Genomic DNA, 11,700 nt, shown 5'->3' with positions numbered 1-11,700 from the left:
CCTCCCTCCCTCCCTTCCTCTTCTTTCTTTCTTTCTTTCTTTCTTTTTTTCTTCTTTCTTTCTTTCTTTCTTTCTTTCTTTCTTTCTTTCTTTCTTTCTTTCTTTCTTTTCTTCTTTCTTTCTTTCTTTCTTTCTTTCTTTTTAATTAGCAACATGAAAAAAAATTAAGAGCTTTTCTAAGAACAGAAGGAGTCATGGAAACAGAAGTGTTCTGTGTGGATGCTTCGCAGTCATCCCTAGGTTTCGGCAGGATACACTGAGGCAGAAAACCTTGTTTCTAGTTTCTGCTCTACCTCAGTTAGCTCTGTGAGGGCAGAAACCATTTATCAGGTTTTACCTCTCCTTTGAAATACTTACCACAATTATGGTCATCATTGTCTTTTCTCTCACTACTGGATTGCAAGATCTAAGTGTCGGGACTCCGTATTCACAGCTCTCTCTATCCAGCATGTAAGTTACTCAATATTCACTGAATGAATTTTTTAAATTAGCTGTAAAGTGAGGTAGTTGGACAGACTTTCCCATGTCCTTTCCACCTTTGATTCTAATAGATATGAACTTACTTTGGATTATCTAAGTCCAGACTGTTGAATTTTCCCCTTCAGCTTACTTTTATAGCCTTTTATTGCATACTAGTACTTCTCCAAATTAGGACATTTTTGTTTTAATTCAACTTGAAGATAAAGCAGTACAAGGATTATGTCTAGACAAGGAAGGATTCTGAGGGAGTGATATTGCACATGCTGTTGAACCCAACTCCTACCTCTTGAAGTTGTGGTTTGTGTCTAAAACAAGTAAAAAACTAAAAAGGTAAAGGCAAATCAAACTTCAGAACAATTTATAAAATTTGATGATATTCTACATTTTACAGGTGCTAACGCACAATAAGTTTGTTGAACCTCCAAGAACATAATCCAGCACAATATGGTAGTCCTTTGTACCAACAAAACTTGGTAAGAAGAATCATGAATTTTTTTATTTATCTGTAAAGGGATGCTTTGCACTTGAGTATACATATTTCTTTAATGTAAGTCAAAAGCCCATTACAGTGTATCCTGTTACAATGAAAATCTTTTACTTAATCTGGAAGCTCACTCAATTATTTTGAGCATTATATACAACTCAACAGATACAATGAAATCCTTGACAACTCTTTGAAATGTTGTAGCTAAATTACAAAGAGTAATTGGATAATGCAGACAACTGCAACAAAGCATTTACTCTCATACTGTGCTCAAAATTAGATGACATATAAAATTCAATTGGGAGCCCGGCCAGTGCGGCTCAGTGGTTGAGGGTCAACCTATGAACCAGGAGGTCACAGTTCGATTCCAGTCAGGGCACATGCCCAGGATGTGGGTTCCATCCCCAGTGGGACACATGCAGGAGGCAGCTGATCAATGATTCTCTCTCATCATTGATGTTTCTCTCTCTCTCTTCCTGTCTGAAATCAATAAAGATATGCTTTTTAAAAATTCAATTAGGAAAGGAAGTTAAAAAGAACCCTGCTTCTTCCTTGAATCAGACTTGGATAAACATGAGATAAGGGTAAATCCTAGGTGGGGAAGTATTTAATTCATTGTGCTTTTATATATTTTTCTTGCTACCTATTTCCAGTTATAAACTTTAAATCTGTGCATTTGGGTACTATTTGTTTTATCTCAAGTACAACATAATACTAGGCAGTCTTTAAAATCATTTTCTATTAATTGTAAAATATTCATTCAGATAAGAACTCTGGAGAGCACTTGTGATCTTGGTTTCCAGCATGCATCAATTTGGTTCAAACAAATTCTTATTAGAAAAAAAAAAAAGGAACTCTGCAAAATCATTTTCTTTTAGAAGGCATAAAATATCCAGGGAACTTTTATTTTTAAAGATCAAATAAGACATAGCTTTCATTGACCCAAACATGCATAATCCATCCTTAATATAAAATGCACTCAATTGGAAAATTACACATGAAATACAAAGGGAATGCAACTTTACGTATGTAAAATGGTTGCTAGCTATAGCAATTTAACAAATTAATAGACGTATATTAAAAGACATCACCACCATCTTAAAGTCAATTACCTATGATACACCAAGGGAAATTCTGATATGGAATGGTTTGACTCAAAGCAAAGAATAAGGCACCTGCTATGAACTCAGAACAATAACTTTCATTTTAAAAGTTACAATAAAATAGAATTAACCAAGATACTTGTTTCAAAGAGGGAAACAAGTATAGGAGTTGACTTCCTGGGTGAGAAAGGCCGGTAACAATGAAGATAAAACCTGCTGGCCCCAGGTCAGCTGATTCTTTTCCTATTCTAGAGTAGTCAAATTCCTGACAAGCCTTACCACTCCCCTCCCACTCTCTCTCCCATACCTTGGGGCATCAGAAGCTCTCTCTGAAGTTCACACTGAGTATAGACAAAGTAGCAGATTTCCCTTCTGTTCCTCTTAAAACAGCTTATTTTAAAAGAAATATCCTGAGGCAATTAAACAAAGCAAAGCAGCAGCTTTCTTTCCAATTAACAGACATCTCTCAGGTTTTTTTCATCAAGTTATGGCTAAGTATTTAAATAGCCAATACTTTCAGTTTTTAACAGTACCAGAAAACCCCAAATCTGCCTTCTTATTCCCCCTTACCATTACAATGGAAGTCTGATCATAACCTATAAAATTATACAACAAACGGAAAACTAAGGACTGATCCCTTATCAGTAAATCCATTTAATTCCAGATGATACATTAGTCTGATCTATCTAGAACCCCAACAATTTTAAACATAAACCTAGAAAAAACATTTCCAAACTAGGTGTAACTTTTTAGTTGTTGTGCCTTTTTGATGTTAAAAGTGCTAATAATATGCTAAGATGTCTTATGGCACATTGGGCTCAATAGTATGTCCTGATGAGGCATCCATTTTTAGTCATATTTTTCCTCTTAGACTCTGTCTACCATAGTAGACCTCTTTGATACACTAAAGTAATTCTGATGAAATCACTGGTGAGATAAACAAACCTTTCCTGACTGTACTCCACCATGATAGGTTTTAGTGAAACTGAAGTGACTAAATTACAAAATGCTCAACCAAGTTGTTTTCTTATGGCATCTCAGGGTAGTATATTCACTCATGCAAAATCCAAGGTAGTGTACCAGAAATAATATTAAAGTAAACATGGCTATAAGCATCTCCTTTTACATTAGGCGTTTAGAAGCTTTTAGAATTTCCTAGGTGCTATAGATTGTGGGAAAACTAGGCTAACTGTATAGTTGTTCCATTTATAAGCACCTTATTACAGTACAGGTCCATGACCCTATATGGGAGTGTGCTTTCAATTCAAGATATTGTAATAAGTGCCTAGCTATATAAAAACCATAAGATTCCAAATTTTAAATTAAGCTAACTGCATGTACTCATTAGTTAACAAAATCTAGACCTTGTCCACACAGACTTAATCTAATTACCTATACTGTATACTGTTTTAATAACCACATTAAAAAACTTACTCTTTAATGACTGAATAAGTAGGGTCCACTATGGTAGCTTAACAATCAAATTTTATTGCTTTATTCATGTGGTGCTTTTGCAAGGCACTGTGGTATGAACTAGAAAATTTGGAATGACTTGTGAAAAAACCTTGGAATGACACATGAATGATGATATGAAAAGTCATTCTGAGGCAGGATGATTTACTGAATTGTTTTTACCCAGGGTATCAAACATCGGGAATGAGTTCAAGTTAAAATTCACAGGAGAATGGAAACATCTTAAGGTCAGTCTCTTCACATGCCCATCCTGATACTTTGAATAATCTGGAAAATTGCTGTAAAGAGAAAGAACAAATATTAAAACATGCTTTGAATAAATTGGTCTGGCAAGGGGCAAATATTTATTAACACATTGCTACCGCTCAGGAGTTTTCTCGTGTATCGCGCGCCATCTGTTAAGGACCTTAGATGTCAACACACTGTCTTGTCCACTGTGGGGCGCGGTTACAGTGTTTTGGCCAGGTTCAAGCCTAGGACTAATGAAAGGACAGGGTCTTCTCACTGCCACGTGTAAGTCCCAGCTGGAGGGCAGGGCCCTCCCAAGCACAATCATAGCCAACAGCTGGGTTGTAAGCTTGAACCTATGATCCGAACACGTAGCCCCTAAAGTACTAGAAACTTTAATTGTTTAATTGTTTTTGTAAATAAAAATGTTATAATTATTGAAAAACAACACCTAAAGTGCATTATGATCTGTCGTTATGATGATTTAAATAACATGCAGTTTGCCCAAAAACGTGCGGTCCCTGGCTATGTCTTAGAGATTTCTATGCGGTACGCAATGTTAAGGTAGGGTACCCTTAAGTGACTTGCAAATGCTATGTAACTTCATTGTAATAAGAAATGAAGACAGGCGTACCATAAAAAAACAAATGTCCATTAAGTTATTTTTTAAAATCTCAGCTTCTGAGTTTTCTATTTAAATGTCCCAGAGAGTTTGACAACAACATTTCAGAAAGAACTTAAAGTACCAAAGCAAACAGGTTTTTCAAGCACAGAATTATTTTGGTTTATCACTAGATATTACATGTCCTCTGAAGGCCTGGCCTGTAACATGCATGTTTCCTCATTCTCACAAGGCTGAAATTCAATCATCTTTAGGTTATATAAATTGCTTGGCTCTTGGCCATTTATCAGGAAAGCTTCCAACTGGTAAGTTTAAGAGACAGGCAAAGTGAAATGTTTAAAAGAAACCCCAATAAAGTTAGAATGTCAGAATTTGAAATGCAGAAACATGTACTTCAATATCAACAGCTTATATAAGATAAGAAATGATATTCTGTAATGCATTTGCAGAGGCAAGAATCTATAGCTAACAGCAGGCTGCCCTGATAACAAATTTTTCTACCATATGTCAAATGTTTCTTTTATTAATCTAAAACCATTTGTCACATATTAAATTGCCACGTTTCTTCTATAGTGAATCAGTTCTTCGCACTAGCTTTACCCTAAAATACACCTAGCTTTTGACATAAAGATGTTAGATTCTGGGACATGTTAAATTAAGTTAGAACATCCATATGTACATAATGTTCAAGCTTCTTTTTTTGCAAAGGAATTGATAATGGAATAGCAAACCATCCTATTTCCTTCTCTGAGATGTTTTCGTTTTTTGTTCTGCTCTACATTTCTTCCAGCTTGATCATTACTCAGAACCTGACGACCTCCTTTTCTAGTATCCTGTGGGCACAAGTCAAGCTGGGAGAAGTTTCTGGAGCATCAGCCTCTGTGCATATGTGGGACAAGTAAATTTGTTCGGATGAAAGAGAATTATGTGGAGCGCGCGGCAGGTGGGTAGAGAACTACGCGGTTCAGACTCACCACTGGGAGGTCACCACGTCATCCTAAACCCGTCATCCCACTTCCCACCCGACGTGGCCCCCAGAGCACTTACCAGAACCACAAACAACAAAAATGAAGAGAGCCAATAGCCAAGGTCCTACAGACGCCTTCTCTTCGGGAGCATTTCTCTGCAAAAAGGAAAACCCACCGTTTCAAATGCAAAAATCCACTGCGACCCAGGACTCCCACAGCGGAGTCTCTCCTCCGTTCCCGAGCCGCCCAGCTCCGGCACCCCCTTCCCCGAACCCCCAACTTAGTGTCCAGCTCGCGGCCTCGGGCCCCCACAGCCGGCCGGGTCTGGGGAGGACTCGACGCGGCCCTAGACTCGGGCCTCAGCTCCGGCGGCAGCACAGAGGCGCGTCCGCTCTTTCCTTACCGAGGTCTTGGCTACGTTGCCGCGCTGGGTGATATTCTTGCTGTGCTTCTCGTTAGCCATACGGATCCGCTGTTTGGCGACCATCTTCGCGGCGCCACCACTAACCCAAACCACCCCTTGGCCTCGCTCGCTCCCCCTCGGACCGCTGCGACGCCCCGCTCCCGGTGCCGCGCCGCGGAAACCGGGAGGTTCTCAGGCGGGCGCTAGGTTGGGCCTGAGAGCTGCAAACGCGGTGCTGAGCGCAGGCGGGCGTGGGCCGCCGGCTGCCTGGGAACCTGGGCGCGCCGGCGAGCGAGGCTGGAGCGCGGGAGGACAGCAGGCCCGGAAGAGGCTCGCAACGCCGCCGCCGCCGCCGCCGCCGGGAGCGTGGAGTGAAAGAGGAAGAAACGAAACAAGTGGACCTCGTAACCCGTCAGCTCGAACTACTTCGGTTCGGCTGCCAACGTCAGCACTGGGAGAACTCCGCCCCGCGGAAGTGCGGGCCCCACCGGCAGAAGGGGGAGAGGGAGGGTGAAGGCGGGCACAGGGGCCCTAGCCCAGCCCTCCCAAGTTCTGTAAAAATGTGTTCCCCCCGCCCACACACACACCCCCAGAGCTGCGCGTGCGCCTTGAGGCTCCTTCGCTGCTACAGTCTCCAAACGGAAGTGAATTGGCCCCGAGGCTGGTGACCCCGGAAATACTAAATTGCCGTGCCCACGCCGGAGTGGACGTGTAGAGGCCGGGTTTGGCCCTCGTAAACTCTGACCCGAGTGCATAGTTTTCTTTTTCCGGGACGAGATGGCGCCGTCCACGCCGCTTCTAACAGGTGAGTTCTGAACCAGCAACGGTCTGTTTCTTCAGAGCAGTTTCTTTTTTTGTGCCTTTGTCCTTGGGCTTGGAGTCCGATACGGCCTTTTTCTCGTAGATTGCGAAAGAGCCGGAGGGACCTTTGGGTTTTTTCGTGTTGCGTGGCAATCGGAAGTGAAGTCCCCGCCTCTGCGCTTCTGCGTTTCCTTTCCCTTTTGCTCATCCATCATTCTTTCCTGCCGTTTCAAGTTCTGCGGGATTAGAGGAAGGGTGATAACTGAAAATGCTAGTTGAATTTGTTACCCTGGGTTTGCAATCCTAGTATTGTAGGAACCCTTATCTGTTGACAGGCTTTGTTGACCGTGTGAAATCATTTAGCTTTGTAATAAGGAAAAAATATAAACACATGGCTAAGTTCACTAGAATGACCACCCAGGAAGAACACGTGAATTTAAGTAATACCAAGTTTTGTACTCCTCGCCTTGATGAAATTTGTAGGACTTAAAAGAGTGGAACTGTGGCAGTACGTGTGGTCTGGGATGGTAGCAGTGAGCATTATAGAGATAATATAGCACTGTTTGGTGTTGAAATGGTTATGAGCATTTTAGCATTAGAATATTAGAGGATTCCTGAGATTTTGAAGCTGACGCAGAGTTTATAATGTGCCGGGGTCCAACCCCAGCGGGTCCAGGGGTCCCCAAAGGTGTGGACGGAGTCGGCGAAGAAGGAATGACACGGAGACAGTGTTCAGTTGATCAGCAGCCTAGCCAGGATCTCCAGCCAAGTTCTGGTCTCGATCTCCAGAGAGGTTCTGCTGTTTATTGTTTTGTTACATCCATATTTATACCAGTTGATTTTAATCCTGTCAATTTCTATTACAAAGGTTAGGGCGTTTCTTATCTCCATTCCAGGGAGTAAAGATTATGTAGTTTAAGCATGATTGTTTGTAGTTAAAGTGATTAACTACCCGCCTGGCACTTAGTTAAGGAGTTTCATCCCCTCCCTAACTTCAGGGAAAAATTCCTACCTGGGGAAACAACCTTTCTAGGAGAGGCATCCCCTCCCTGACTTCAGGGAAAAGTTCCTACCTGGGGAAACAACCTTTCTCGGAGAGGTGACCTTGGTTAAAACACACAGCGCTAAGGGGAGCAAACATATTAAGAACAGTATGCTATATACGCCAGGTCCCTTGAAACATATGCTGTGCAGATGTTTCTTTCCTGCAGCGACTGTGTCAAGCAGCAAGGATGGACTGGCTCCCGGCAATAATGTTGGAGAAGATAATAAACTTAATCTTGGACAGTGTCAGGGAAGACTCTGGACTAGGGTCATGGCTGGGAGTCTCAAGTGAGCATCAAATAAAGACGGGGCAATTGAGAGGGGAAAAGACGGCTTTGATTAAATCACCAGCGGCTTAATAACTTATGTAGAAGGAAAAGAAAGTCATTAAGAGGCAGGATGTTTACTTTTATGGAAAAGGATTATTTCTACCTGAGACATGAAAGGAACCTTTTTAACTTTTCAATTCTTCTATATTTTAAGATCGACATCAAGTGTGTGAAACTCAAAGGCTAACACGGGCCAAATAAACAAGGTTTAAGTTGATGTGGGCCGCAAAAAAACCAAAAGCTTCAATTTTCATAGAAACAGGTTTATTTCGATAGAGACATGCTGAATACAAAGGGCTGAAATAAATGAGTAATCGTTAACATAAAATAATAGAACATTTTAATAAAAATTAATATTTTTTCTTAACATTAACTTACCAGACACCGAATAACTGCACAAATTAATAAGTGTAACACAAATAAACCTATTTTTCTTGTTCTCTGAAAGCGAAATATTTCCTGTTGCGCACACCAAACAAGTCAATCCAAGACTAATGACGTGGCAATCGGCTGCTAAAATATTTGCTACTAGTATTAATGGAGAGAAATGGTGCGCCTGCACATAAGGTGCATAAGGGAAATAAATGCAACACGATTATAGTAATCAGTCATTAGTAAACGTTCTAGTTTATTAATAATCATGTATAACAGGATATTGTAAAAATTAAGTTAGGAAATTTTTATTAAAATGTTCCTTATATACCGTTATATTGGCTGGGCCGCAAAAATATTCATTGTGGGCTGCATGCGGCCTGCGGGCCCTGAGTTTGACAAGCTTGATCTACATCATACTACATTTTTAAGATCTTTGTTATTATGTACTGTGCCCACTCACATTCTACTATAGTTTATTCATCAAACATTTATCAAATACTGACTATAATTTGTTAGATAATATGCCAGGCAGATACCATTTAAAAGGCATAACTATATAATTACATTGGAGGCCTGGTGTACAAATTCATTCACAGGTGGGGTCCCTTGGCCTGGCAGGCGATCAGGGCCTATTGGGGCCGATTGGGGCCGTGGGAGGTTGGCTGGCCGGGGGGAGGGACTTCAGGAGGTTGGCTGGCCAGGATAAGAGACCACGGGAGGTTAGCCCCAGAGGGACTGCAAGAGGTTGGCTGTGGGAGCACACTGACCATCGGGGGAAGCTCCTACATTGAGCACCTGCCCCCTGGTGGTCAGTGCGAGTCATAGCGACCTATCAACTGGTCGTTCGGTCGTTCAGTCGCTTAGGCTTTTATACATAGAGATTAGGTTTTTTCCCTCTAGCTTTATAAAGGTAATTTGTATGCTACTCACAATTTTAGAATACTAAATGCTTAAGGGTGCATATTTCAAAGGTGTGCTAATGTAGATGCACAGAAACAATGGACAGGGGTTGCTTAAGGCAAAGATAAACCTTTTACTAAAATGTTATATGTCTGGACATGACTACCCACCATGACTTCCCAGTTAGCAATTTATGATCTGATCACCCTGTGAGATTACTTTCCATAGGACTCCTCTTTTTCATCCACATGATTATATCTTTAAACACTTTTAGTATAGATATTTTAGTTAACAATAGATTCTTTTACTTCCAGAATCTTTTTAAAACTTATACTCATGGGATTTGTAGTTGTGAATAATTTAGAGATTATCCAGTAAATTGTATTAGTCATGACTTAATTGGAAATGACAAGGGGATTTTTTTTAGAAAACTTTATGTAACCTTAAAGCTTCAGTATTGTTGCATCTAGGTATTTGCATGACTCCAAAAATCTGTTTTTCTCATCCCTGTCTCTTGATTTCTTCACAGTTAAATTCATTCTCAGGCTAACATTCTACATGATAGCTCAAGCTTTGCATTCAACCAAATCAGTAGCCCCAAAGGAAAGAGCACATTGTTGTTAGTCACAAAGCTGGCTGTTTTTAGCTTGGCTTGACTCTTGCTCATCTTTGATTCAGTCATTTTTAAATCAGATCACCAGGACCAAGTTATATTCTAACCCCTGGATAGTTTTCTTTTTTTTTTTTTTTAAATTAAATCTTTATTGTTCAGATTATTACATTTGTTCCTCTTTTTTCCCCCCATAACTCCCCTCCTCCCAGTTCCCGCCCCACCCTCCGCCCTCACTCCCCACCCACTGTCCTCGTCCATAGGTGCACGATTTTTGTCCAGTCTCTTCCCGCATCTCCCACACCCCTTTCCCCCCCAAGAATGGTCAGTCCATTCCCTTTCTATGTCCCTGATTCTATTATAATCACCAGTTCATTCTGTTCATCGGATTATTTATTCACTTGATTCTTAGATTCACTTGTTGATAGATGCATATTTGTTGTTCATAATTTGTATCTTTACCTTTTTCTTCTTCTTCCTCTTCTTAAAGGATACCTTTCAGCATTTCATATAATCCTGGTTTGGTGGTGATGAACTCCTTTAGCTTTTCCTTATCTGTGAAGCTCTTTATCTGACCTTCAATTCTGAATGATAGCTTTGCTGGATAAAGTAATCTTGGTTGTAGGTTCTTGGTATTCATCACTTTGAATATTTCTTGCCACTCCCTTCTGGCCTGCAAAGTTTCTGTTGAGAAATCAGCTGACAGTCGTATGGGTATTCCCTTGTAGGTAACTGAGTTTCTTTCTCTTGCTGCTCTTAAGAGTCTCTCTTTGTCTTTTGCTCTTGGCATTTTAATTATGATGTGTCTTGGTGTGGTCCTCTTTGGATTCCTTTTGTTTGGGGTTCTCCGCGCTTCTTGGACCTGTAAGTCCATTTCTTTCACCAGGTGAGGGAAGTTTTCTGTCATTATTTCTTCAAATAGGTTTTCAATATCTTGCTCTCTCTCATCTTCTGGCACCCCTATAATTCTGATGTTGGTACGCCTGAAGCTGTCCCAGAGGCTCCTTACACTATCCTCGCATTTTTGGATTCTTTTTTCATTTTGCTTTTCCGGTTGGGTGTTTTTTGCTTCCTCGCATTTCAAATCATTGACTTGATTCTTGCGCTCCTCTGTTCTGCTGTCGGGAGTCTGTATAATATTCTTTATTTCAGTCAGTGTATGCTTAATTTCTAGTTGGTTCCCCAATATAACATCGAGGGTCTCATTAGTTTTCTTGTAGATCTCATTAAGTTTATCGGCGGCTTCTAAACAGTTCTTGAGAGACCTTAAAAGTGTGGTTCTGAACTCTAGATCTTCCATTGACAATTTTGTCCTGTTTCTTTGTCTCCGCATTTTGTTATGCTTCCTTGGTGCACCCCCTAGTGGTCTTTGTGCGCAGTCTTATAGTTAAACCTTGATTGTTGTAGCTAATACCAGGGAGGGTTTGACCTCCAGGCCAGGTGGCTATGAGAATCAGCTGTGTCTGCAGTGAGAGAACTTCTGTCCTCTAGGGAGGTGCTAATCCAGCCTTTGCCTGAGGCTATCTGGCAAATGCCTGTGTGCAGGGCTTGGGCGGGGCGGGTCGCACAGGATCAACAGGGTGGGCCGGAGAGAGCAGTTATGGCGGCTCTCAGTCCTGTCCCCAGGGGCTCTGCCTCTCTGAGTCCCAGCACCCGCTGCAAAGCTCGGAGAGAAAGCTGCACTCGCTCTGACCGAAACCAGGCAGTCCCGCTTCTCCCGTTTGAGTCTGGGTCCCTAAAGACTCGCCTGTATCTGGAGCTCAGAGTCTGCGACTCCCTCCCAATTGAAAACGCCAACCGCGCCCTCCGCCGCCAGCCCGCTCCGCGCGCTCCGCACCTCAGACTTTGACTTCAGCACTGCGCCTCCTCTGAGTGTCCGT

The 11,700-nt window shown here is 41.6% G+C and overlaps 2 protein-coding genes across 2 annotated transcripts in view; one reads left to right on the top strand and one right to left on the bottom strand.

Annotated features, from left to right (window-relative positions):
* Window positions 1-1,853: 1,853 nt before the first annotated feature.
* On the bottom strand, window positions 1,854-6,332 carry SERP1 (stress associated endoplasmic reticulum protein 1). The gene is made up of 3 exons (XM_081085952.1): window positions 5,762-6,332; window positions 5,438-5,513; window positions 1,854-3,818 (listed from the first exon to the last, which is right to left on the bottom strand). Exons 1-3 carry the CDS (start codon window positions 5,843-5,845, stop codon window positions 3,778-3,780), a joined length of 201 nt encoding a protein of 66 aa, XP_080942078.1. The 5' UTR covers window positions 5,846-6,332; the 3' UTR covers window positions 1,854-3,777.
* Window positions 6,333-6,427: 95 nt separating this feature from the next.
* The window catches only part of EIF2A (eukaryotic translation initiation factor 2A), a 56,521-nt gene continuing 51,248 nt past the window's right edge, over window positions 6,428-11,700 (top strand). The window contains exon 1 of the mRNA XM_081087433.1: window positions 6,428-6,566. Coding sequence (XP_080943559.1) covers window positions 6,539-6,566 — 28 coding nt within the window. The 5' untranslated portion in view covers window positions 6,428-6,538. The remainder of the gene's footprint in view (window positions 6,567-11,700) is intronic.

Source organism: Myotis nattereri (genome assembly GCF_964212035.1).
Source record: "Myotis nattereri genome assembly, chromosome: 3".
Classification (NCBI taxonomy): domain Eukaryota; kingdom Metazoa; phylum Chordata; class Mammalia; order Chiroptera; family Vespertilionidae; genus Myotis; species Myotis nattereri.
The sequence above is the reverse complement of the archived record's forward strand: the minus strand, read 5'-3'. Positions and strand labels throughout refer to the sequence as shown.

Excerpts from the sequence above, each read along its gene's own strand:
- SERP1 (XM_081085952.1), bottom strand. The coding sequence starts at position 5,845 with ATGGTCGCCAAACAGCGGATCCGTATGGCTAACGAGAAGCACAGCAAG. Across the intron at positions 5,514-5,761 it reads GCAACGTAGCCAAGACCTCG|AGAAATGCTCCCGAAGAGAA; the intron begins GTAAGGAAAGAG and ends TCCTTTTTGCAG. Across the intron at positions 3,819-5,437 it reads TTTTGTTGTTTGTGGTTCTG|CAATTTTCCAGATTATTCAA; the intron begins GTAAGTGCTCTG and ends TTCTCTTTACAG.